The sequence below is a fragment of the Pantherophis guttatus genome, chromosome 5, assembly GCF_059756535.1.
Source record: "Pantherophis guttatus breed Tessera chromosome 5, ASM5975653v1, whole genome shotgun sequence".
Lineage (NCBI taxonomy): Eukaryota > Metazoa > Chordata > Lepidosauria > Squamata > Colubridae > Pantherophis > Pantherophis guttatus.
In genome coordinates, this window is record NC_142067.1 from 3,332,540 (window position 1) to 3,360,000 (window position 27,461).

The window sequence follows — 27,461 nt, forward strand, 5'->3', positions numbered from 1 at the left end:
AACACTGGAAGTTTTTTTAAAAGAAGAAAACCGGGCAGCCAGTATGTGTGAAACGGTGTAAGGATCTCCTGCCTGAGGAAAAGGGGGCTGGACTAGATGACCTCCAAGGTCCCTTCCCCACTCTTTTTTTGTTATTTTGAATAGCTTCCCTCAAGAAGTTTGTAGGTGCTCCATGACTGGAAGTTTTTTTTTTTAAAAAAAAGGAAAAAAAAATAAGACAGCCGTTTGTCTGAAATGGCACATAGAGGGGTATTTCTCTCCCTGCCGGAGCAAAGGGGGCTGGACTAGAAGACCTCCAAGGTCCCTTTCCAGTTTGATTCTGAGGGAGGACGAAGCGCGTAAAAAAAAAAAAAAAAGCGCGGGCTTTTTTTTTTTTTCTTTCCCCCGGGGGGGCGGGAGTCAAGAAAAGAAGTCTCGCGCGGTTTTCCCACCCCCCACGAGGCCTCGCCGCGCACGCGCGGCCACGCCCCCCTCCCCCCGCCCCCCCGCCCCCCCCGTGGCAGCGAGGAGGCCGGGCGACTCCAGGGATCCGCCCTCCCCCTCTGCCGGCCACGCCCCCCCCGGCCACGCCCCTCCGCTCGTCTGCCCCCGCGCCGCTGCAGCCGCGGCGTCGTTCCCCGCCGCTCGGCGCCCGCCTGGCCGTTGCCGTCCCGGGCGGGGAAGGATTGATGTGGAGGCCCAGAGCGGCCCCGCCGCCGCCGCCATGCAGCCTCCGCCGAGGAAGGTGAGCGGGGAGGCGGCGGGGGTCGCGGATGGGGGGGGGTCGCCGGCGGAGGAGCGGGATGCCGGGTCCAGCCTCGGCTCTGGCGGCTTCCCAGGAGGGGAGAGGACCCGGCTGGCCATCGGGAGAGGCGGGGTGCCCGGGGAAGCTCCGCGGAGGGGTCTGGATGGGGTGGGGGGCGTCGGAGGGGGATTTGGGGAGGGGGGCTGCATGGAAGAGGAGGAGGAGGGGGGGCTGCAGGTTGGAGGAGGGGGATTTGGGGGGGCTGCACGGACCAGAAGGGGGCTGCAGGTTGTAGGAGGGGGGCTTGCGAGGAGGAGGGGGGCTGTAGGGCGGAGGAGGGGTTTTTGGGGGGCTGCATGGAAGAGGAGGGGGACGTGGAGCTGCATGGAGGAGGAGGAGAGGGGCTGTAGGGCGGAGGAGGGGTTTTGGGGGGCTGCACGGACCAGAAGGGGGCTTGGGGGGCTGCAGGTTGTAGGAGGGGGGCTTGCGAGGAGGATGGGGGCTGTAGGGCGGAGGAGGGGTTTTTGGGGGGCTGCATGGACGAGGAGGGGGATATGGGGGGGCTGCCTGGAGGAGGGGGATTTGGGGAGCTGCCTGGAGGAGGGGGATATGGGGGGCTGCATGGAGGAGGGGGATATGGGAAGGCTGCCTGGAGGAGGGGGATTTGGGGGGCTGCCTGGAGGAGGGTGATATGGGGGGGCTGCATGGAGGAGGGGGATATGGGGGGGCTGCATGGAGGAGGAGGAGAGGGGCTGTAGGGCGGAGGAGGGGTTTTGTGGGGTGCATGGAAAAGAGGGATTTGGGATGCATGGACGAGGGAGATTTGGGGGGGCTGCATGGAGGAGGAGGAGGGGGCTGTAGGGCGGAGGAGGGTTGTTTGGGGGGGCTGCAGGTTGGAGGAGGGGAACTTGGGGGGTCTGCAGGACTCGTGTCTCGTACGGGGAGGGGGTCTTGCGGGGTCTGCAGAGGCTGGGGAGGGTCGCCGGGGAAGGGGAGGCTGCAAGATGGGCTTTGCTTGAGGCTGCTCCACCGACCCTCCTCCCTCCCCCCCCCAAAAAAATCCAAAAGGATGCCTTCCGAGAAAACCGAACCCCCCAACCCGGAGGCTCAGGGTGTTCCCATGCTCCATCCCGCCCTTGTGGGAATGCTGCGGCTGCTTGGTTCAATGCAAGCCTGCTTGGGGTCCGGTTGAAGAAGATGGGGGGACATTGGAGATGGGAGGCCGCTTGCTGGGGAGGGGTGGTTTTATTGGTGGTCCTGGCACCCCCCTCTCCCTCCAAGAAAGGAGCCGGGGGTTATTCCGGAGTAGGGCCAGCCAGGATTTGAGGAGGCTTGGCTCAGCTCAAGCTGCCTTCCCCACCTCTTGAGGGGGGGCTTACAAAGATGGGGGGATTCCAGCACCCATCATCCCCAGCCAGCCTGCCTGCTTGGGCCAGGCACGAAGACGAGGGAGTAGAGGTCTAGTTGGCTGATTCCGAGAAGGAGAGCGCGACTGGCCAAGTGACAAAAATATGGGGAGGGGGGGGGATCTGGCTGAAGAGGCCCCCAACTCATATTTTCCTCCCAGGTTTCAAGGCCTGCGTTCCTTGGCCGGGGTCAAAGTGTGGATGGGAGAGAGAGTCCGGTTGGCCTGATGCAAGGAGGCTATTTTTAGGGGTTGGGTCCCAGCCACGGAGACGTAGGCCTGCCAGGACGCTTCTGTCTGGCCAGCAGTTGCAAGAAGGGACAATTGGGGTGGGGTTTGGGGTCTCCGGAAGGGCTGCAGAACCCAGGCATGAAGAACCAGGAGACCCCACCCCCCAATTTCCCCTTGCAAACCTTTCCTTGGGGAGGGAGGTAGATCTCGAGGTCTATTTATCCATTAAACCAATTTCGACAGTTCCCCCCCCTCGCCCTCGTCTCTTGCATAACTCGAACCCACAGCCCGGCTTGGCCCCGAATGTAAAATAAACGTGTGTGTCTGTGTTTAAAACAACAACAACAGCAGCAGCCACTCACACTAGCGTGTGCCTGCGTGTTCAGACCTGGCTAAAATTCATCGGGGAGAAATAGGTTTAATTTTTGTCAACAAAAGGCTGAGTTTTTCAATGGGGAGGGAGGAGGAAGAGGAAGAGGAGGAGGAGGCTGATCTTGGCTTGCCCAGCATTGGGGTTTATTTAGCTGGCAAGCCATGTTTTGACCGTGTTTACAGGTAGTTGTGTTTATTCCACTGGTTTGTTTATATGGTCTGCTTGAGTTTAAGAGGGGTGGGGGGATCCCCACCAGAAGGATGAGATTTACTTGGGGGGAATTTCTCTGCTGGGCGGTTTGGATGAAAAATAAAAAATAACTTTTAGCCTTTCTGTTAAAAAAAAGAAAAACCACAGAGTAGATTTTGGTTGTTGTTGAGAATTCTTTCTTTTTTTTTCCCCGGATAGTTTTTGCTCTTGCTGGGTAAAACTTCTGGGTTTCGTTTGGAGGTTTTCCAGTAGAAATAGGGGTATTTTATCCTGGGGGGTGTGTGTAAAACCGTTTTGGAGCTGAGCTAAGGGCAGATGACACCATTCAGGTAGTCCTTGAGTTACGACCACAGTTGACCGCCCAAAGTTTACGGCGCCGAGCGTAAAACGTTTCCTTGAGTGAGTTTCGCCCCGACTTTACGAGTTTCCTTCGTCATTGCGTTTATTAAGGGTAGCCACATGGTCGTTAAGCGAATCTGGATTACCCCCCGTGGGCTTTGCTTGTCAGGAACGATCGCATAAATAGGAGTCAGTCGCCGAGCGTCTGATCACCGTGACCAGGGGAGGAGGATGCCAACGGTCATAAGGGCGAAACTGTTCGCGTCGCTTTTCTTTTCGGTGCCGCTGTAACTTTGATAACAATCACCAAATGAAGTGTTGTAAATTGAGGACTAGGGACCTTAGAGGTCTTCTAGACCAACCCGTCCGCTCAATCAGGAGACCCGATCCCATGGCAGACAAGTGGCTGTCCAGTGTCTTTTTAAAAGCCTCCGGTGATGGGAGCAATCACAACATGTGAACGCAGTGTTTCTCAACCTTGGAAGCTTGAAGATGGGTGGACTTCAACTCCCAGAATCCCCCAGCCAGCGCTGCTGGCTGGGGGAATTCTGGGAGTTGAAGTCCACCCATCTTCAAGCTACCAAGGTTGAAAAACACTGGTTTGAAGGCTTCTGAATGACTCAATTTTTATTTTCCACCTTCTTTCGAATACAAAATACTTGGGCTTTCCCCTCCTAAATATAAAACAGTGCAAACGCAGCCCTCTTATTCGTAGGGGTGAAAAAAAGTTTTAAAAAAATGCCATTTGTTAGAGCAATTTTCTAATACGGATTCCCGCGACGTGATCCCGGAGATCTGATTGAAACCTGGAGTTTTTCCACCTGGTGAATCAAAGTTTTCCTTGACCGGTGGGAGGAAAAAGCAGAGGATCACACAACAAATCTGTTAAGAAATGGGCCTTTTCATTCGGGGGGAACAAGGCGCATTTCTGTACTTAATGGATCGCGGGTAGTCCTCGACTTATAACCCTTCATTTAAGGACCAAAGTTGCAACGGCACTGAAAAAAGTAATTTACGGTTGTTGTTTTTTACCTTTGTAGCATTCCCCCCCCCCCATAGTCACGTGATCAAAATTCAGAGGCTTGGCAACTGACTCGTATTTATGACGGTTGCAGGGGATCACATGATCCCTTTTTGCGACCACCTGACAAGCAGAGTCAATGGGGAAGCGTGATTCACTTAACTGGAGTGTTTCGCTTAACGGTGGCAAGAAAAGGTGGCAAAATGGGACAAAACTTGGAATAACTGCCTTGCTTAGCAGCAGAAATTTTGGGGCCCCATTGCGGCCATAAGTCGAGGACTACCTGTGCTTCATGAGCTCCTTGCAAAAAAATCGGTGAAGGTGTCTGATGAATATTTTTCCAATTAACACACTTAATTAAAAGGCAGCTCCTCAGGGCTGGAAAAGGCCAGTGGGTGGAGGAAAGCTTCTGCCTGTTAATAAAATGAGGTACCGTAATTGGAAAAGGAGCTAGTCCTTAAGATTCCCCCCCCCTACTATATACTAGCGTGGCTTTCCCTACTGTGAATCCATTACGGGTCCTTGTTCCTATTAGCTCTTGGAGGGATTTTTTTTCCATTTTCCCCTCCACTTCTGTATCTTGATTTTCAAGCGGCTTCCATGAGTTCATTTAACCCTTTTCAGCATTTAAACTGAGGTCCCTTCGAAGTGGTGAATATTAATATTTAAACTTTTAACCTTCAAATAACTTAAAAACGGCATCTTGATGGTTGACTCTAGCAAAGGCCCAAGATGAGGAAAGTTTCTCTTTTCTTTCTATCGATCTGCCCTTTTTTTTTTTTTTTTTTTTAAATGCGCTCGGGAAACTTTTAAAAGTTGTGTTTCCTGCCCGCTGGAATTATTGCCGAGTTGTTCCTTTTTGGCGGAGGCTGGCTTCGTCCGATGCGGGGGTCACCTGAGTATAAGGTGACTTTTCCGCAGAGGTATTTTGATTATTTGCGAACGTTGCTCGCGATATCATTCATAATGCAGGAAAGTTTGCATCTCAGGTCGTTCTATAAGGGGAGATTGGTTTCGATTTATATGCTGCCCTTCTCCGGAGACTCAGGGCGGCTTACAATGCGTTAAGCAATAGCCTTCATACTTTTGTATATACCTGCTTAGTGGGGCTTTCGGCCCCCCTCTAAGCGGTGTTCTTTTTTATACAAAGTCAGCTTATTGCCCCCACAATCCGGGTCCTCAATTTACCTACCTCGGAAGGATGGAAGGCTGAGTCAACCTTGAGCCTGGTGAGATTTGAACTCGCAGTAATTGCAGGCAGCTGGCAGCTAAGTGCTACTTTAACAGCGCTTTAGTCCGCTGCACCACCAAGGCTCATGCACTGCTCTGATCACACGCTGACAAGATGGAAGGCTGAGTCAACCTTGAGCCTGGTGAGATTTGAACTTGCAGTAATTGCAGGCAGCTGGTGTTACTTAACAGTGCTTTAGTCTGCTGCGCTACCAAGGCTCTTAGCATGAAAACCGTTTTCTTGTTCCGAAATTACGTTTGCATAAAACAAGTGGCGCTTTCTGTCTTTTGAGAAAGCTACGTCATGGCAATCCGGTTGCAAGGTAGTGGAATCGTAGTGCAGGTAGTCCTCGGTTTACGACCAAAAATTTTACGCTGCTCAGCGAAACATTTGTTAAGTGAATTTTGCCCGATTTTAACCACCTTTCGCGCTGCCGTTGTTAAGCGAATCAACTTGCGGTTGTTAAGTTAGGAACCCGGTTGTTAAGTGAATCTGGCTCCCCCATTGACTTTGCATGTCAGGAGGTCGCAAAAGGGGGAAACCTAGGACTTTGGGACATTGCGACTGTCGTAAATATGAATCAATTAAAGTATCTGAATTTTGATTACGCGACCATGGAGAAGCTGCCATTGGTTGTAAGTGTGAAAAATCACACTTACATTAAGTCACATTTTTAATTACTGTCGTAACTCTGGTCATGTTATGAACCGTTGTAAGTCGAGGACTACCTGTACTATTCTATTCTATTCTACTCTACTCTACTCTACTCTACTCTACTCTATTTTCTATTCTACTCTACTCTATACTCTACACTATTTTCTATTCTACTCTACTCTATTTTCTATTCTACTCTACTCTACTCTACTCTACTCTATTTTCTATTCTACTCTACTCTACACTAATTTCTATTCTACTCTACTCTATTTTCTATTCTATTCTACTCTACTCTACTCTATTTTCTATTCTACTCTACTCTACTCTACTCTACTCTACTCTATTTTCTATTCTACTCTACTCTACTCTACTCTATTTTCTATTCTACTCTACTCTACACTATTTTCTATTCTACTCTACTCGACTCTACTCTATACTCTACACTATTTTCTATTCTACTCTACTCTATTTTCTATTCTATTCTATTCTACTCTACTCTATTTTCTATTCTATTCTACTCTACTCTACTCTACTCTACTCTATACTCTACACTATTTTCTATTCTACTCTACTCTATTTTCTGTTCTATTCTATTCTACTCTACTCTATTTTCTATTCTATTCTATTCTACTCTACTCTACTCTACTCTATTTTCTATTCTACTCTACTCTATTTTCTATTCTATTCTACTCTACTCTACTCTACTCTACTCTATTTTCTATTCTATTCTACTCTACTCTACTCTACTCTATTTTCTATTCTACTCTACTCTATTTTCTATTCTATTCTATTCTACTCTACTCTACTCTACTCTATTTTCTATTCTACTCTACTCTATTTTCTATTCTATTCTACTCTACTCTACACTATTTTCTATCCTATTCTATTGTATTCTATTCTACACTATATTCTATTCTATTCTATTCTATTCTATTTTCTATTTTCTATTTTCTATTTTCTATTCTATTCTATATTTAGCCACTGCGGGCAGTCCTCGACTTACAACCATTCTTATAGCAGGCGATATTGCAACTGCGCTGAAATTAAGTAACTTGCGACCAGTCCTTGCAATTACGACATCCCCACGGCCACATGATCAAAATGCAGGCCCTTGGCAAATGGGTGTGCATTTATACCACAGTCGCATCGTCCCGGCTGTCAGGGTTCCAAGTAACCCCCCCACCCCCCAATTATGTGGGGTTATGTGATCCCCATTTGCGAGCTTCAAAGCAGTTTCCAGACTGATCAAAAGAAGCTGAATTCACTTAACAACCGCATGATTTCCTTAAAGGCCATAAAAAAGGTAGTAAATTCAGGTTGATTCCTTTGTTTAGCGATGGGAATTCTCGCCCCAATTGTGGTAAGTGTAGATGTAAAGACCTATCACAACACACAAGGATTCCCAATCTTAGCCACATTAAGACACCTGGACTTCAACTCCCAGAATTCCCCAGCCAGCCATGGAATTCTAGGAGTTGAAGTCCATAGCTGGCTGAGGAATTCTGGGAGTTGAAGTCCATGGCTGGCTGGGGAATTCTGGGAATTGAAGTCCATGGCTGGCTGGGGAATTCTGGGAGTTGAAGTCCATGGCTGGCTGGTGGATTCTGGGAGTTGAAGTCCATGGCTGGCTGGGGAATTCTGGGAGTTGAAGTCCATGGCTGGCTGGTGGATTCTGGGAGTTGAAGTCCATGGCTGACTGGGGAATTCTGGGAGTTGAAGTCCATGGCTGGCTGGCGGATTCTGGGAGTTGAAGTCCATGGCTGGCTGGGGAATTCTGGGAGTTGAAGTCCATGGCTGGCTGGTGGATTCTGGGAGTTGAAGTCTATGGATGGCTGGGGAATTCTAGGAGTTGAAGTCCATAGCTGGCTGAGGAATTCTGGGAGTTGAAGTCCATGGCTGGCTGGGGAATTCTGGGAGTTGAAGTCCATGGCTGGCTGGTGGATTCTGGGAGTTGAAGTCCATGGCTGGCTGGAGAATTCTGGGAGTTGAAGTCCATGGCTGGCTGGAAAATTCTGGGAGTTGAAGTCTATGGATGGCTGGAGAATTCTGGGAGTTGAAGTCCATGGCTGGCAAGGGAATTCTGGGAGTTGAAGTCCATGGCTGGCTGGGGGATTCTGGGAGTTGAAGTCCATGGCTGGCTGGGGAATTCTGGGAGTTGAAGTCTATAGCTGGTTGGGGGATTCTGGGAGTTGAAGTCCATGGCTGGCTGGAGAATTCTGGGAGTTGAAGTCCATGGATGGCTGGGGAATTCTGGGAGTTGAAGTCCAGGCGTCTTAACGTGGCCGAGGTTGGGAAACCCCGACTTACAGCAATTATAGTATTAAACAAGAAAGATGTTTAAGAAAATAATTATTAAAAAAAATTATATTTTTCTTCTCTTTTAGGTGAAAATCACTCAAGAGCTGAAACTCATCCAGGCCGAGCAGATGACAAAACTTCAAGCAAAGCATCAGGCAGAATGCGACTTACTCGAAGACATGAGGTAAAAAGTTAACAGCAACGTTTTCTTTTTTCCTTCATTTTTTTTTTTTCCTTTCCTTGTCTTTCTCAGAGCTCCTTTTTGGAACAACAGTTTGGGTTATAAAACGCCAGGAACTGATGGAATTTCCTTTTAAGATTTCCTGCCTTCAAACTTCGTGAAGGCCTCGCCACAGCTGGAAGTTATAACTGCAACTAACACAATGCATGTTTTCCCCAAGTTGCAAATCCCGGCCCTTTTTTTAACAAAGATGGGAGACGAAGCATCCGAAATGATTTGAGGGTTTTTGTTTTTTTTTGACTCTGGAAGTGAGTCAGGTTCTCGATAGCTTTGCCCCGAAAAAGCTGCAAATTCTGCAAATTGGCTTTTGGGGAAAAAAAAACCCAGCAAGATAAAATGGCATTTATAAATAACCGGTAGTCCTCGAATTACGGCCACCATGGAGAGCCCAAAATTTCTGTTGCTAAGCGAGAGATTTGTCGTGTGAGTTTTGCCTCATTTTACGACTTTTCTTGCCATGGTTGTTGAGTGAATCACTGCAGCGGTTAAATTAGTAACACCATTGATAAATGAATCTGGTTTCCCCATTGACTTTGCTTTTCAGGGACCCCCTGGATCCTGCAACTGTCGTAAATACGAGTCTGTTGCCAAGCGCCCCAATTTTGATCATTTTACGACCTTCCTTGCCTCAGTTGTTAAGTGAATTCTGCACTTGTTAAGTGAGTAACACGATTGTTAAGTGAATCTGACTTCCTCATTGACTTTACTTGTCAGAAGGCCACAAAAGGGGATCACATGACCCCCCCCGGGGACCCTGCAACCGTCATAAATATGAGTCGCTTGCCACAGTTCTGAATTTTGATCATGTGACCATGGAGATGCTGTGCTGGTCGTAAGTGGGAGGATTGGTCATAAGCCACTTTCTGCAGTGCTGCTGTGACTTCGAACAGCTGCTCAGAAAATGCCTGTAAGTCCTTGACTTACAACAGTTCATTTAGTGACCATTACAACGGCACTGAAAAAAAAGTGACTTGTGAACGCTTTTCGTTCACTTAACGACCGTTGCAACATCCCCAAAGTCACATGATCAAAATCCAGACACTTGGAACTGACTCCTATTTATGACGGTCGCAGTGTCCCGTGATCCTTTTTTGCGACCTTCTGATGAAGAAAGTCAATGGGGAAAGCCAGATTTACTTAACAACCGTGTTATTAACCTAACAACTGGAATAATTCACTTAACAACAGTGGCGAGAAAAATGGGGCAAAGCTCGCTTAACAAATATTCCACTTAGCAACATAAGCATTGGGCTCATTTGTGGCCGTAACTTGAGGACTACCTGTAGTACTGATGGCCTCGATTGGACTTCCTTCTCCTTGACATTTTCTCCTTTTTTTATTTTAAAAGGATTCAGCCGTTTAAGCGCCTTGAGAAATATTCATTGGCTTGGTGTAGAGAGCATTGATTTCTTGGACAGGCCTGTGAAGAAATATTTGCATGTAATCAATAAAACATCAGCGTTGGTGAGCTTTCTGATTGCAAATCCAGCAAGATCAGAGCGCCTTGCAAATTATCCTACATAAAGTGGCAATTCCGAGGACTTTCTTAGCAAATTAGAAAGCATTCAGCGTGATAAAGCCGTCTCCTCTGTCAATAGATATCTGTCGCAGGGTGCTTGTCTGGCATTAAGATCCTCCTGGTGTCGCGGTGGAAATTTTGCGGTGTCTTTTCTGCAAGAATGCTTGCTCTCTTTTTTTAAAAAAATTTATTTTTATTTGCACAGAAATCGCTGGCCGGACCGGTCTGTAAAATATTTTTCCATCCAATAAGGATTGCATTTTATGATCATTAGGAATTTGTTCCGCGTGTCCAGATCCTTAGGTCTTTCTCTGAAAGTTCGTGTTGACTGAACAGAACGTCTTGCCAAGGTTATCTTCTCATCTTTTGAAATCCAATTATATCATAAATAACATGGCTGGCAAAGATTAAAGAAAAGAATATAAGTACTTTCGTTGCCACATCGAGACACAGTCCGCTTCTGGACTTTGCGCTCGAGGTGAGGGGCAAAAAGAAAATGAGACTTTGATTATGGGTTTTACTGATCAGGTTGAATTGTTTTTATAGAAATGGTTTATTATAATATGGAAAAGTCAAAAAGTCGTGGTTGGATGTTAATGCTTTATTTTACTGCAACAGAGAGAGTCAAAAGTCACTTTTTTAAAAATTCACTTCTCTTTCCCCTTCTCCCCCCACTCTGTCTTCCTATTTGCTTTTGTATTTTATTCTATTAATCAAAAATATCTAAACTCAAATGAATAGATGGCGGGCAAGAGTGCAGGGGCAGTGCCTCGTACATAACATTTTTTTAAAAAAAATGTTTTGCCTTAACCACAAAGAAAAATGAACCAGGCACTTGGGGTTTTTTTTGGAAAGTATTAAGAATTTGTACGTTTGGAAATTGCAGCGGAAGTGTTATATTTGTAAAATGTTCTTAGCACAGATAATGTTCAGCTTACGATCAAAACCGAGCCCCAAAATTTCCACTGCCGAGCAAGATAGTTGTTGAGCGAGTTGGCCCCATTTTACGACCCCTCTTGCCATAATTGTTAAGTGAATCACTGCAGATGCTATATTTTTCTCTTAACATTTGTCCAGATTTGGCCTTCCTTTGCTGCATGTCTCTCGTTCTGTGTCCCACGTTCTGAATAATGGCGAGTGGATTTTCACTGTCTATCTGGCATCCTTTATAGTATAGGTAGTCCTTGATTACAACAGCTCATTTAGTGTCTGTTTGACGATACGACGACACTGAAACCAGTGATCTATGACTCTTTTTCACACGACCGTCGCAGCGTTCCCCAGGGTCAAAAATTCAGCCTCTTGGCAGCTGACTTGTATTTACGACGGTTGCTTCGTCCCGGGGTCATGTGATCTCCTTCTGACAAGCAAAGTCGATCGGATTCTATCCCACCGCATTAATTTTCCCCCCCCTTTCAATCTCCCGTGGTTTTTAACGAGCAGTGGTGAGAATGGAGTATTGCAGGCGAATTTCACTGCCAGGAGTTCGATTCCGACCGGCTCAAAGTTGTCTTCAGCTTTCCATCCTTCCGAGGTCGGTAAAATGAAGTGCCAGATAGTTGTGGGGGCAAGAGGCTGACTCTGTAAACTGCTTAGAGTGGGCTGTAGATCAGGGGTCTCCAACCTTGGCAACTTAAAGTTGCCAGCTTGGTGGACCAGCGTTGCTGGCTGAGGAACTCTGGGAGTTGAAGTCCACAAGTTTTAAAGTTGCCAAGGTTGGAGACCCCTGCTGTAGATCATTATGGAGCTGGTGTATAAGTCTTAACTGCTACTGCTCTCCCCAGAATCAATCGGAATAGAGGTGGAAGGGACCTTGGAGGTCTTCTAGTCCAACCCCCTGCTCAAGCAGGAGGCCCTATACCCGTGACGGCGAACCTATGACATGCGTGCCATAGGTGGCGCACACAGCCATATCGGTGGGCACGCGAGCTCAGCTCTGGTGCACATGTGCACGCTGGTCAGCTGATTTTTGGGCCCACTGGAAGTCGGCAAACAGGCCATTTCCAGCCTCCAGAGGGCCTCTGAGGGGGGTGGGGAAGGCAGTTTTCGCCCTCCCCAGGCTCCTAGAAAGGCTCTGGAGCCTGGGAAGGGCGAAAAACGGGCCTACCGGGCCCACTGTGCCAAAAGTGGGGGAAGCATGGGTGGGGTCGTGCACACATGCATGAGGGCGGGGCGCATAGAATGATGAGTGGGCACATGCGCACCCGCTCACTTTTGGCACGTGATGGCAAAAAGGTTAGCCATCCTGATCCTATACCATTTCAGCCAAGTGGCTGTCCAGTCCTTAAAACCCTCCAGTGATGGAGGCACCCACAACTTCTGGAGGCAACTTCCGTCCCACCGATCCATTGTCCTCACTGTTAGGGGTTCCTTCAATCTTTCCCCATACAGACGGTCCTCGACTTAACGGACGTTTCCTTAAAACGACCATTTGAGGTTACAGTCGGCCTCCCCAAGAGCTCTCTCTCTCCTCTCGGACCGCCGCCGGGAGAATATTGTTCCTTGTTCGTCACCGCCAGATTCCGAAATGATGAACTGGCACGGTGTTGCCGCAACAGCTTGGCCAATTAAGGCTGGGTTGTAACGCAGATGTCAAAGCTTTTTCAGCGCAAGATGGGAAGGAAATAATTCACAGACGGAAACAGACAGAGGGCACGGAGGGAAGAGAGCCTGGCTACCCCCCCCCCTCCGATGGAAAAAACAGGATTTCCAGTTTGACTCATGGAAAAGAACGGAGATGGAATTCCTACGGCTAGGGAGTTTGATATCTTTGAAATGCACAAGTATGGAATTGGTGGTATCTCGCTCAATAGTAGTCACTGTGAGAGGGATCTTGGAGTCCTAGTAGACAATCGTTTAAATATGAGCCAGCCGTGTGCAGCAGCTGCCAAAAAAGCCAACACAGTTTTAGGCTGCATCAACAGAGGGATAGAATCAAAATCACTTGACGTGTTAATACCACTTTATAAGGCCTTGGTAAGGCCACACTTGGAATCCTGCATCCAATTTTGGACGCCATTTTGTAAAAAAAGATGTGGAGACTCTAGAAAGAGTGCAGAGAAGAGCAACAAAGAGGATTAAGGGACTAGAGGATAAAACATGAACGGTTGCAGGAACTGGGCATGTCTAGTTTAATGAAAAGAAGGACTAGGAGAGACATGATAGCATCTTCCAATATCTCAGGGGCTGCCCCAAAGAAGAGGCAGTCAAGCTATTCTCCAAAGCATTAGAAGACAAGACAAAAATGGATGGAAACTAATCAAGGAGAGAAGCAACCTGGAATTTAAGGAGACACTTCCTAACAGTGAGGACAATTAACCAGTGGAACAGCTTGCCACCAGAAGTTGTGGGTGCCCCAACACTGGAGGTTTTTAGGAAGAGATTGGATAAAAATTTATCTGAAATGGTATAGGGCAGTGACGGCTAATCTTTTTGTCGTTGGCGTGCCGAGAGCGCGCACACGATAGCACGCATGTGTGCCTGCACCCATAACGCAAGGCGTGCGTGACCGCCCCGTGCACCCTCGCACATGGCGCGTGCCTCCCCAGTGTTCCCCCTGCCCCCCGTGGATGTGCGCATGATCCCCCCCTTGTTTTGGGCCTAGTGGGACTCCCTGCAGCCTCCTGGGACCAAAAACGGGCCACGGGGCGTGTGTGGTGATGCAGTGCACCCCCCCGCATTCCCCCATGCCCTCTGCGCATGTGCACACCCATCCACGCATGTATGTGCATCTCCCGTAGGCACCCCGCCCCCACATGCATGCGCGGCAGAGGCCTGAAAATTATAGGCGCGTGCATATGCGGGGTAGAGCTGAGCTGGCCAACAGCTTGCGTGCCCGCAGAGAGGGCTACTCATGCCAGCTGTGGCATGCATGCCACAGGTTCGCCATCATGGGTATAGGGGCTCCTGCTTGAGCAGGGGGTTAGCCTAGAAGACCCCCAAGGTCTCTCCCAACTTTGTTATTCTGGTAGGTAGATAGGCCGGCAGACAGACGGATTAAAATATAATTATAACATGGCCTAAACTGTTTATAAGTATAGGGCAGGGATGGCTAACCTTTTGCTGCCGTGTGCGAAAAGCGTGGGGAGCGTGGGAGGAGTCGCGCTGTGTGCCCACACCTCTAATTCAGTGTGCCCCCCCCAAGCATGCGCACGCAACACCCCTGCAGTCCCCCTGCTTTTGGCACGCAATGACATGGTGGGCCCATTTTTCATCCTCCCCAGGCTCCAGAGCCTTTCTAGGAGCCTGGGGAGGGCGAAAACAGCCTTCCCCATCCCCCCCCAGAGGCCAGAAACGGCCCATTTACCGACTTCCGGTGGGACTGAAAGGCCCGTTTTTTTGCCCTCCCCAGGCTCCAGAGCCTTTCTAGGAGCCTGGGGAGGGCAAAAAAAGCCTTCCCCACCCTCCCGGAAGCCCTCTGGAGTCCGGAAATAGCCTGTTTCCCAACTTCCGGTGGTCCCAGAAGGCCCGAAAATCAGCTGGCTGCACTCGCGTGCCCACCGATATGGCTCCGCATCGCGCAAGATTCCCGGCACGCCGATCTCCCTACTGCCGCTGTCATTACAACTTCTCAATGCAAAAAAGATTCGTCGGGTTTTTAAAATGTCTTGTTAATTGACCGGCGACGCACTGTTCCCCCTCCCACTTTTATCATCTTTTCAACATGAGGTGCAAAATCTCCTCGTCAGCCAACAACTCATTTTTTTAAAAAAAAAACACGTTTCCTGTTTGCTCCTTATTTCTGTTGGAAAATATGCAGATGGCGAAAAGTTGTTTTTTTTTGTTTTTGTTTTTAATCCACTTTAGGCGGTGTTGATTACCCGCCTTGGCAGTGAGAAGATTGCCCCCCCCCCACATTCCCTCCCCAATCATCAGGACTTGATAAAGTTAAATTCAGATGTCAAATATGCATTGTTAATTGTTGGGAGGTTAATGAATTAACACGTCTAGGTTTAAATGGGCTTCCGTGCGCCAGTGGTGGAGAGATTTTAAAAGGGGGGGGATTTTTTTGAAGCGGCTTGTAAGGCGACAGATGTCTTCGTTTAATTTCCATCTTTTTTCAATATTTTCAGGGGTTTCAATCCGCTCTAATCTCAAGTTTAGCTGCCTTTAAAACTCTGTTCCTTTGTGCGTGCATGAAAATCGCATTTACGAGGAAGGGGAGGAAGAGACGTAAGAAATAGGAACTTCAGTGCTGCTACATACACTAAACCGACTTGTGGATCTCAAAAATGCCTTCTGCAGTGTTTTGTTTGATGGCTAAAGAAGACAAGACAAGGAGTAGACAAGCTTTGGGATCCGTATGCTAGTTTCAATAAAACAGGGCTTCCTGCAGGGGTGAAATGCTCCCGGTTCGGACCGGATCGCTCGATCCGGTAGCGATGGAGGCGGGTGGTTCGGAGAACCGGTAGCAAAAATCCCTGCCGCCCCCACCCCCGCATGTCCAGCTGAGCTGCAATCATTAGAGGCTTTTTTTTTTAATTTTTAAAAGCATTTTTTCTACAACCTCTTTGGCCGAAAAAATGCTTTTAAAAGTAAAAAAAAAAAAAAAGCCTCTGATGATCGCACGGCTCAGCTGGGATCGTCAGAGGCTTTTAAAAGCATTTTTTCTACAACTTCCTTCCCTTCCTTTCCTTTCCTTTTCCTTCCTTCCTTCCTTCCTTCCTTCCCTCCCTCCCTCCCTCCCTCCCTTCCCTTCCTTTCCTTTCCTTTTCCTTCCTTCCCTTCCCTTCCTTTTCCTTCCTTCCCTTCCTTCCTTCCTTCCCTTCCTTCCTTCCTTTCCTTCCTTCCTTCCTTCCGTTCGTTCATTCCTTCCCTTCCTTCCTTCCCTTCCTTCCTTCCTTCCCTCCCTCCCTCCCTCCCTTCCCTTCCTTTCCTTTCCTTTTCCTTCCTTCCCTTCCCTTCCTTTTCCTTCCTTCCTTCCCTTCCTTCCTTCCTTCCCTTCCTTCCTTCCTTCCTTCCGTTCGTTCATTCCTTCCCTTCCTTCCTTCCCTTCCTTCCTTCCCTCCCTCCCTCCCTCCCTCCCTCCCTCCCTTCCCTTCCTTTCCTTTCCTTTCCTTTTCCTTCCTTCCCTTCCCTTCCTTTTCCTTCCTTCCTTCCCTTCCTTCCTTCCTTCCCTTCCTTCCTTCCTTCCGTTCGTTCATTCCTTCCCTTCCTTCCCTTCCTTCCTTCCTTCCCTTCCTTCCTTCCTTCCTTCTCTTCCTTTCCTTTTCCTTCCTTCCTTCCCTCCCTCCCTCCCTCCCTCTCTTCCTTCCTTCCTTCCTTCCTTCCTTCCTTCCTTCCCTCCCTCCCTCCCTCCCTCTCTCCCTCCCTTCCTGAGCTAGAAGGGACCTTGGAGGTCTTCTAGTCCAACCCCTATACCATTTCAGTCAAGTGACTGTCCAGTCTCTGCTTAAAAACCTCCACTGACGGAGCCCCCACAACTTCTGGTGGCAGGCTGTTCCGCTGGTTAATTGTCCTCACTGTCGGGAAGCTTCTCCTTTAATTCCAGGTTGCTTCTCTTCTCCTGGATGACTTTCCATCCGTCGCTTCTTGTCCTGCCTTCCGTCCTGTAGTTTTTTTGTACACTTGCCAGTTCACACATGCCACCAGGAATCCTGGCTCGAAGCGAGACATTCGGGCAGGTTTCCCCCCACCCCCCCACCCCATCTTCCCATCCCTTAATGCCCGTTCACACAGCTGTAAGTCAGATCTGAGTCACCTGTCTGTCGATGTCCCTGCCTTTAAAAAAAAAAAAAAAACCACGTGATGCTCTTTGTAAATCAGAATTTCACCGACACTTTTGAGTTGCGTCTCTCAGCTGCGGCTTCACGTCCTGGCATGTGGCTCATGCATGATGCAAAATCCCTAAAAATATTAGAACCGTTTCTAATATTGGATCTATTGCCAGCAACGGGCAGGAAGCGCAAAAGACACACCCTCTTCTCCGCTGCTCCATTTAAACCCGAAATGGATAGGTAATAAACGTAATTGTGGATAAAATAGGAACTGCCGGGAACAATGAGCTGCTGTTTTCGCTCAACGCAGGCTGGAGTTTGGTCCGGGATGAAGCTGCCGGCGTGATCGTTTAATTAGTTCCAGTAAGTTGGCTATTTTCATAACATCTAATTGCCCTGAAGCTGCGTTCTGAAACAGGCCGGAGGGATGTTTGCAGCTGACAAGCTGATCACAAGTTTGCTGGATGACAAATGCAGTTTTTCAGGTCCTCGACCTGCGACCACAATTGAGCCCCGGAATTTCTTGTCGCTAAGCGAGACAGCGGTTCGGTGAGTTCCGACCCATTTTTACCGCTTTTCTTTGCCGAACTGCAGAATATTCGCTTAAAACGGCTGCGGCAAGGAAGGTCGTAGAACGGGGCGAAGCCCATCTTGCTCACCGTTGGGCTCGATTCTGGTCGTAGGTCGAGGACTTGCCTGCCTGTTTGATGCTCCTGTACGTGTCGTCTCAAAGCGTGGCTTTTCAGTGGAGTAGGAGCTCTAACCTGTCAAAATGAATCAACCCCATGTCTTGCGTCAAGGCAATTTACCTGGAAACCTGATTACATGAACGTGGGCGTGTAACGTCCTGATAACGATCACCCAGGTTCTCAAACTGGGCCTTCCTGCCAGAGAAACATGGTTTGGGGAATGCTGGTTTTATCCCAAGTGCAAAGCAAGGAAGGACCGGTCTGAATGTAATTTCTTAGAATGGAGGGGCTGTTCTGCAAATCCCTTTAGAAGCATAGCTTTCCACCTGAGTAAGAGCACCTGCCTTGCTCTTCCTCAGCAGGCCTCTGATGGGACAGTCATCCTTCCGATAACGTTTTGCAGCTGAGCTGCAATTATTGCAGAAGAAAACGGGGAGGAAAAATATGCACGAAACCCAGCGTTCGGCGTCACAGCCTTCCTCCTGCGACTCTTTCAAGACAAATCCTGTGGCAATTTCCTATTTGCAAAGGGAACTCTATACTCTCTCTCTGACACTCCTATCTATCTATCTATCTATCTATCTATCTATCTATCTATCTATCTATCTCCATTTCTGGAATTGATGTTCAGATTCAAAACATCGGGATTTGCGAAATGTAGAAAATGGAGGGCAGAAAAAGAACGCAATCATCTGCCCTTGGAGAATTTTGCTTGTTTCCTTGCTTTTGTTTTATTTTTAATTAATTAATTTTAATTATTCTCATTTATGTATTTCATATTTTTATTTATTCATTTTATTTTATTTTAATTTCATTTATTTTTTATTTTTATATGTTTATATCTATCCATCCATCCCTCAGTATCTCCTTCCTTCCTTCCTTCCTTCCTTCTATCTATCTATCTATCTATCTATCTATCTATCTATCCCTCAGTATCTACATCTATCTGTCTGTCCGTCCATCCATCCATCCCTTAGTATCTCCTTCCTTCCTTCCTTCCTTCCTTCCTTCCTTCCTTCCTTCCTTCCTTCCTTCCTTCTCTATATCTATCTACTGTGTTTCCCCCAAAATAAGACTCTGTCTTATATATTTTTTTTAACCTTATTGCCATGCAGTCAAAAGCCTGATTGGGCTTATTATCAGGAGGTGTCTTATTTTGGGGGAAACAGGGTATCTATCTATCTATCTATCTATCTATCTATCTATCTATCCATCCATCCATCCATCCATCCATCCATCCATCTATACATCTATCTATCCCTCAGTATCTACATCTATCCGTCCATCCGTCCACCTGTCCATCCGTCCATCCATACATCCATCTCTGGGTCTGTCCGTCCGTCCGTCCATTCATCCCTTAGTTGGGCATATTATCAGGAGGTGTCTTATTTTGGGGGAAACAGGGTATCTATCTATCTATCTATCTATCTATCCCTCAATATCTACATCTATCCGTCCATCCATCCGCCTGTCCATCCATCCATCCATCTCTATGTCCGTCTGTCCGTCCGTCCATCCATCCATCAGTATCTTCCTTCCTTCCTTCCTTCCTTCCTTCCTTCCTTCCTTCCTTCCTTCCTTCTTTCCTTCCTTCCCTCTATCTGTCTGTCTATCTATCTATCTATCTATCTATCTATCTATCTATCCCTCAGTATCTACATCTTTCCATCCATCCATCTATCCATCATCCACCCGTCTGTCCGTCCATCCATCCATCCATCCATCCATCCATCCATGTGGTCGGGCGATAGACATGTGTTTATCCCAACCATACTTAAACTCCGTTACTGACCTCCTTAACCTCTGCTGGAAGCTGGTTCCATGCTTCCCCCACTCTTTCCGTGAAACTCTCCCCTTTAACATGACTTTTGGAGTTCCCTCCTGTCAATTTGATGTTATGCCCGCACGTTCTTGATTTTTTTGCTTAGCAGTGAAAAAGCCCGCCTTCTAGAACCTTACTCACACCCTTAAGGTATTCAAAGGTTTCTTTTGGCCTTTGCGTGAACAGCTGGGTGAGTTTTCAAAATACAGACATCCTGCAGAGGGTTTTATTTTTTCCTATGGGTCAAAAGATAGATCTCGGTTTCTGCCGTGCTTTCGTTCTACCCTCTAATTATTCTATTAATACTGTCGGTGCTTGTTCAAATTCCTGCAAAACATCAGATGCAGCTAGCAATTATTCTTGGATGCAGCTAACAGGTTATTGGCCGCCTCGGTTGAATGCCAGGAGGGTGTAATTTGTGCCAAAGGAGTGTGTAAGTCCATTTCAAAATGTTGGTAGATTCAGGTGTAAGATCAGCAAATTCCTTTGCTTTTACTCCTCCTGGGATTTCCCCGCTAGGGTCCTACGGGCACCCACTGCCAAAATTATCTGCAAAAACAACACAACAACATGGACATCTGAAGATCTGTGAAATCAGGATTGGCAGCTGGTCTGTTTTCTTTGAAGCTAAAATATTCTGGCACTGGAATATTGGCTGGAGGATAAATGCATATCCCTGAATAACAGAAAAGAATCTTGAAAATGTGAGTTGCAAGCCCAAAATAGCAGTGCCATCAGTTTCTTTTTCTTTAGCCAAGTTAGGACATCTCATCCTGGATTATGTCTGTCTTTTTAAAAAAAAAAAGAAAAAGAAAAGAAAAAGAGTTAATCAGCTATTTATTTGTGTGGGTGCATAATCCATGGCGAGAAAATGAGATACCCTCAGAAATTCAGCTTTTTTTTTGGGATTTCCTGAACGTGTTATTTGGGGAAAATAGGAGACGAGAGTATGGGTATTTTTGTCATTTTGAGTTTTAAACTAGGGGTCTTCAAACTTGGCAACTTTAAGACTTGTGGACTTCAAGAGATAAAGTCCACAAGTCCTAAATTGCCAAATTTGGAGAGCCCTGTTTTAGGTAGGTAGGTAGGTAGGTACCCCAAAGAAGAGGGGGTCAACCTATTCTCGAAAGCACCAGAAGGCAGGACAAGAAGCAACAGATGGAAACGAATCAAGGAGAAAAGCAACCTAGAACTAAAGAGAAATTTCCTAACAGTGAGAACAATTAACCAGTGGAACAGCTTGCCACCAGAAGTTGTGGATGCTCCATCACTGGAGGCTTTTAAGAAGAGACTGGACAGCCATTCGTCCAAATGGTAGAAAGTCTCCTGCATCAGCAGGGGGTTAGACTAGAAGACCTCCAAGGTCCCTTCCAATTCTGTTATTCTGGTAGGTAGGTAGCAGGGGTGGGTTCTAAATTTTTTTACTACCGGTTCTACCAGTCACCGCTACCGGCTCGGGGGAACCAGGCCGAACCGGGAGGAACCCACTGTTAGGATATGGTTTGAGCCTAACAAGTTGTCCAGACAATATATGTGTTCTGTGACTTTAATATGAATATGTATTGTGTGACTTTAAAGTTTTCCTGCTGATTCATTGTAATGCTGAGTCATGCTGTAATTAGATAATCACAGGTTGTGAATGTATTTAAGTAAGGTACTGTAAAGTATTCAGTTGATGATAAGCTACCATAGTGTGAGGAGTTGCTATCCATTGTGCTATCATCGTTGGATGGATCTGCTACCATCGTGGTTTGTGAACCAGAGTGAGTTTGTTATTCTAACCAACTACTGTTTGCGTGGTAAGAAGATTTTTATTTCACTGGACTGATTTAACTGGCAAAGACTTGGAATTGATTTAAAGACTATGAGATTGTTTTTTCGCTATAAAGTAAACTTTTGATAAACCAGTTTGCACATCTCTTATTCATTGCTCTCAGCAACGTTTCTCTGTGCTCTACACTCTGCTGGTTGGTAACACAACAACAATATCCTTAACACCCACCACTGGTAGGTAGATAGGTGGGTAGGTGGATAGATAGAATAAAACTATAATTATAATATTGCATAAACTGCTTATAAGCAATGCCATGACATTGTCATTGTCATAATGAAAAATTAGTGGGAACATTTTTAACTGTATTTTAATATTTGTATTTGATGTTTTTATTTGGCTGTTCACCGCCCTGAGTCCTCGGGGAGAAGGGTGGTATACAAATTCAAAATAAAATAAAAATAAAATAAATAAATAAACATACCGTCGAAAGAGCAGCTGAACTGCAGTGGAGAAAGACAGCAGTGTGCATAATGGATGTGGCCATACCAGGGGAATTGCAGAACGGAAGGCCAGGAATCGGAGAAGTTTCAAGATCTGAAAAATCAAAATCTGAAAGAGTATGGCATAAACGTGGTGCCAGTGTTTATGGCGCACTGGGGGCCATGCCCAAAAAAAAAAAATCTTGGATGGCATTTAGAAAACCTGTGCGTTGACAAAAAATCTCCACCTGCCATTGGCAAATGGTCGCACAGCTTGGATTTACACACACGCTGCGCAGATAGACGTCCTTATGAAGTTACGACGTCCTTCAGAAGTTTCGTAAGGAGCTTACCTCCAGAAGTAGTGGATGCTCCATCAATGGAGGCTTTTAGGAAGAGATTGGGCAGTGAAATAGTAGAGGGCAGTGAGGGCGAAGCTTTTCGGCACTCGCGCGGAAACGTCTCATGCACGCTCTCGTCGGCGCCACGCTCTGGAAAAGCCGAACCTCCGGGTTCTAGCGTGGATGCGCGGCTGACAATCAGCTGGCCAGCGTGCACGCGTACACCGGGTTTCGGCATTGCTGTGCACGCAAAGGGATCATGCTCCAGAAAAGCTGAACTTCCGGGTTTTAGCACGCATTTGCGCCTGACGAGCAGCCGGCCGGCGCGCATGCACAGGGCGGTTTTTGGCACTGCCATGCATATGAAGGGATCACGCTCTGGAGAGGCCGAATTTCCGGGTTCTGGCATGCATGCGCACCCGATAATCAGCTGGCTGGCGCGCCTGTGCACACCGTTTTTTGGCACTGCCGCGCGCACGCAAAGGACAGTGGATAGTCCTTTGGCACATGCGCGCCAGAAACCCAGAAGACAAACAGGCAACATGTCTTTGCGTGCCACTTTGGGCACGTGTGTCATAGGCTCGCCATCACAGATATAGAGTGAGGGTAGAGGTTGATTCTCTGAGTTTCCAAATGTTGTTGTTGTTGTTGTTGTTGTTGTTGTTATTTATTGAATTTATATCCCGCCCTTCTCCCCGAAGGGACTCAGGGCGGTGAACAGCCGAAAATTAAAATAACATACAATATAAAAGTTAAGATAACTAAAAATAAATTAAATTAATCGGCCTCCCAATTTAAAACCCCAAGCTATACAATTAAAAAACTAACCCATAAAACCTATTCAGGCCAGGCCGGCTGGCTGAAATAAAAACGTCTTCCTAGGTTCCTAGGTCCTTGGTTAGGACTCGAGCTGATGAGCTATTAACCAACCTCAAAGGCTGCGAATCTCACTAAAGATTAACTAATAATAATAATAATAATAATAATAATAGTAATAGTAATAGTAAAAGTAATAATATTCATGCTGTATTCTTGGCAAGCAATATGGAAAGCGGTTCCTTCCCCTTTTCAGTCTAGCCTACGATGCTGAGGGGGGGTTCCCCATTTGTGTCCCATCCGAATCCTCATCGGTTCACACCTTCCTTCCCTTTTTCAAGCCCAGCCAAAAATGGCCAGAGAGGCTACCTGTGTGACATGGCTGGCTGAGAGCATTTCCTCCCTTCAGCTTCCTTCCAGATAACTTTAAACCTCCCGCTTGCAATGCCGTTCACATTGCCTGCAGCTTCTGAGATACCCACTTCCAAATCCCACCTTCTTCTTTTTTTAAAAAAAAACACCCCTCTCATTAATATTTCTCTGCATTTTTCCTGCCTCTTTTAAGGACAGCCTTTCTTTCCCCTCTTTCGTTACATTTTTACAACTATCGTTTTATCCCATGCAATATTGCACAATTTCTTTCTCTCGTTCTTATTTTTTTTTTTGCAACGTGCATTCTCTTTTATCCATTTTGACCCCCTCCCTGATCGTATCCTCTTTCACTTCCTCATTCCATCGAGCGTCCTGCTTCATTATTCCCATTTTTGTAGCTCCGAACAGTTTTCCACTTCAGTTCATGCAGCTTCCATGTTAACTTCCCTTATATCCGAATTCCTCTCTTTCTGATCTATTTTAGGATTAATTACCCTGTTTCCCCCAAAAATAAGACATCCCCTGATAATAAGCCCAATCGGGCTTTTGAGCACATGGCAATAAGGTCAAGCGCTTATTTCAGGGTTAAAAAAAAAAATAAGATAGTGTCTTATTGATTGATTGATTGATTGATTGATTGATTGGTTCAATTTATATGCTGCCCTTCTCCGGAGACTCAGGGCGGCTTACAATGTGTTAAGCAATAGCCTTCATACTTTTGTATATTCATACAAAGTCAGCTTATTGCCCCCACAAACTGGGTCCTCAATTTACCTACCTTAGAAAGGATGGAAGGCTGAGTCGACCTTGAGCCTGGGGAGATTTGAACTTGCAGTAATTGCAGGCAGCTGTGTTAATAACAGGATGCATTAAACCACTGTACTACCAAGGCTCTTTTTCTCATCTTGTTCGTGTCAGCAGGTTGTGTAACTTTTCCCCTGGGGGTACCTTGTGTTCAGAAGGTGGCACGCAGTCTCCAAAACTCATCCGTTCCTTTCTTCCTTCCTTCCGTTATTACCGTTCACTGGAGCATGATCTACGGAGTTCTTACTTTCTTTTGTATCATATTCATAGCTGTCTAGATGGCACTCATTTATGCTTCCTGGGCTATATTTTAGCCCTGACATTCATAATGAAACCTGCACCGTTTCGCCTCGCTGCGCGCATGAACTCGGCTCCACCTGAGTCCGTGTCTATCGTATGCATCCTCCTTTGCATGCGGGCCGCATAATTGCTTTGACTTCCTTTTTTTTTTTTTTTAATAATTTTTTATTACTTTAACGTTACAAACAACATATACAATATTTCACCCTGTGCTATACATAAGAAAGGAAGATTTGGTCCACGTTCTCGGGGTACAGGTACCGAAGCATCCAATTTTCCCAGCGCATAGTCCACAAATGGTTTCCAAATTTTCCAGAAAATATCTTCTTTATAGTCACCATTTCTAATTTTAATATCACATGTCATTTTATCGTTTAAAGCTAATTTCCACATTTCACAATACCATTCTTCTATTCTAAAATTCACATCTAATTTCCAATATCTGGCTATTATAATTCTACCCATTATAATCATAATTCTAATCAATTCTTTCTCATATTTTGTTGGTTCTATTTCCTTAATTATCAACAGTAATATAGTTTCTGGTCTCAATATTATTGCTTTCCCCATCATTTCAAATATCATTTCCTCCAATTGTTGCCAAAACTTTTTAACTTTATCATATTTGTACCACATATGTTCATAAGTCCCTAATTCCATATCACATCTCCAACATTGTTTACTTATTTTGTTATCCATCAATGACAATCTTAATAGAGTCAAATACCATTTCCAAACAACCTTATAATTATGCTCTTTAATCCTTACAGATAAAGTCTTCATAATTCTACTCTTCCAATTCACGTTCCAATCTAAATCTAATATTTTAATATTGTTCTTTTTCCCAATTCGTCTTCATCACAAAGGGTGATGAAGACGAATTGACTTCCTTCCTTTCGCGTGTTAAACGCGTGCTCCGTATGGTTGGCTCCTCTTCCATTCCAAAGTACAAAATACCTGTGGTTCGTCTGGTTCTTGCAGATGTTTCATGACCCAACTAGATGATGATATCAGTGCTGGAGGAGAGTTGGGTGGGAGGAGAGGGAAGGGGGAGGACTGTGGGGTCCTTGGTGCCCCCTGAGTTGGGTTGTTTTCTTGCAGATGTCTCACGACCCAACTAGGTAACATCATCAGTGCTAGAAGGAGGTGGGGTTTGTGGAGGAGGAGAAGGGGGACTACGACCGTGGGGTCCTTCATGGTCTCTGAGCATGGTGTTTTTCTTGCAGATGTTTCTTACCCAGCTAGGTAATATCACTACTGGGAGGAAAAGGAGGAGGAGGAATTGAGGGGTCCTTGGTGCCCCCTGAGCTGGGTTGTTTTCTTGGAGATGTTTCATGACCCAACTAGGTATCATCATCAGTGCTAGAAGGAGGTAAGGTTGGAGGAGGAGAAGAACTAGGACTGTGGGGTCCTTGGTGCTCTCTGAGGTTGGCGGTTTTCTTGGAGACATTTCATGACCCAACTAGGTAACATCATCAGTGCTAGAAGGGAGTTGGGTTTGTGAAGAGGAGGAGGAGGAGGAGGACTGTGGGGTACTTGATGCTCTCTGACCTTGGTGGTTTTCTTGGAGACATTTCATGACCCCACCAGCTAACATTTCCCGACTTGACTACTGCAATGCTCTCTACATGGGGCTCCCCTTGAAGTGCACCCGGAAGCTCCAACTGGTCCAGAATGCGGCCGCGCGAGTAATTATGGGCGCTCACATGTAACACCTCTTCTACGCGAGCTGCACTGGCTTCCGGTGGCCTTCCGAGTGCGCTTCAAGGTGTTGGTTCTTACCTTTAAAGTGCTCCATAGCTTAGGACCTGAGTACTTACGAGACCACCTGCTGCAACCGATAACCTCCCACCAACCCATACGCTCTCACAGAGTAGGCCTACTCATAGTCCCATCATTAAATCAATGTCGTCTAGTAGTTCCAAGGGAGAGAGCCTTCTCTGTGGGGGCACCTACTCTTTGGAACAAAATACCCCCCGGAATACGAATAATCCCCGATCTTCGCACTTTCCGACGTGCCTTGAAGACCTTTCTGTTTCAACAAGCAGGGCTAGCATAAACATCTAAATTCTATGCCAAGGTCTTAGCAGATACACCAAGTTGACTCAATTTATTATTTACTGTTTATAAGGAAAAAAAATGATTATATGTATATGAAATCTTAATCTGTTCACCGCCCTGAGTCCTTCGGGAGAAGGGTGGTATAGAAATTCAATAAATAAATAAATAAACATCATCAGTGCTAGAAGAGAGTTGGGTTTGCTCTCTGTTTATATACATAAATGGCTTGGCCTGTCGGTGTTGGTGGGAGGATTCTGGTTGGTTCCTTAATTGGGCCGTTGTTTACAGTTTGAATTGTTAGTCCGAGTTGGGGGCTCCTTGATGGGGGGGGCTTGTTTACTTCTGGATTGTTGATCTGGTATCGATTTTGGCGTTAATCTCTGCTTACCTGCGTGTTGATAGCTGGTGCGTAGGCATTTTGGTCTTTCCGTTCCCTTTTCTGCTTTTTGACACTGTCTCTCGTGAATGGGGTGTAGCCGTTGCTTATCTCTATGTGCCTGTCGATGGCCAATTGGTCCGAGTGCCATTCTTCCAGGAAGGCTCGGTCGAGGACACTTAAAAGTTTTCACATGAAACCTGGGATAGAGTTTTGGGAAGGATACTGTATATTCAGACCAAAGGTGCGTTCGGAAGTGCCATACCTGTCTACCACCGCAATCGCCAAACCCAACTTTTATTGCTCTATGCATGTGCCCTTTTATTGATCGTGACTGTTAATCGTTAACTTAGAACCATCGTGAAATCAGGATGGATAAAAATCAATGATTTTAAAAAAAATAGGATTTTTTTGATTTAAATCAGATTTTTTTTTATTTAAATCGGATTTTTTTATTCAAATCAGATTTTTTTTTTATTTTTATCGAATTTATTTTAATAAACTTTCGGGGTAAAAATCTTATCGTAAGATAGTTTTCTATTTAAGATACAGAAATAATTTAGCTTATTCAGCATGAAATGGAGCTTAGTTATGTAGCAGGAGGCTGTATATTCTGCAACGCTGGGACTATCGGTGAGTCAACAGCGGGTCAAAGGAGTAGCCGA

General features: G+C 46.3%; 1 protein-coding gene across 4 annotated transcripts in view; it reads left to right on the top strand.

Moving 5' to 3' along the window:
• The first annotated feature begins 472 nt into the window (after positions 1–472).
• FCHSD2 (FCH and double SH3 domains 2) overlaps positions 473–27,461 on the top strand; it is a 171,608-nt gene continuing 144,619 nt past the window's right edge. For 2 of the 4 annotated variants that reach the window (XM_060682733.2, XM_060682735.2), the window contains exons 1-2: positions 573–724; positions 8,573–8,670. In XM_060682733.2, the coding sequence (XP_060538716.2) occupies positions 704–724; positions 8,573–8,670 (119 nt within the window). In that variant the 5' untranslated portion in view covers positions 573–703. Of the gene's footprint in view, positions 725–8,572; positions 8,671–27,461 lie in introns of all 4 variants that reach the window. The other 2 variants (XM_060682736.2, XM_060682734.2) reach the window with 2 other exon arrangements.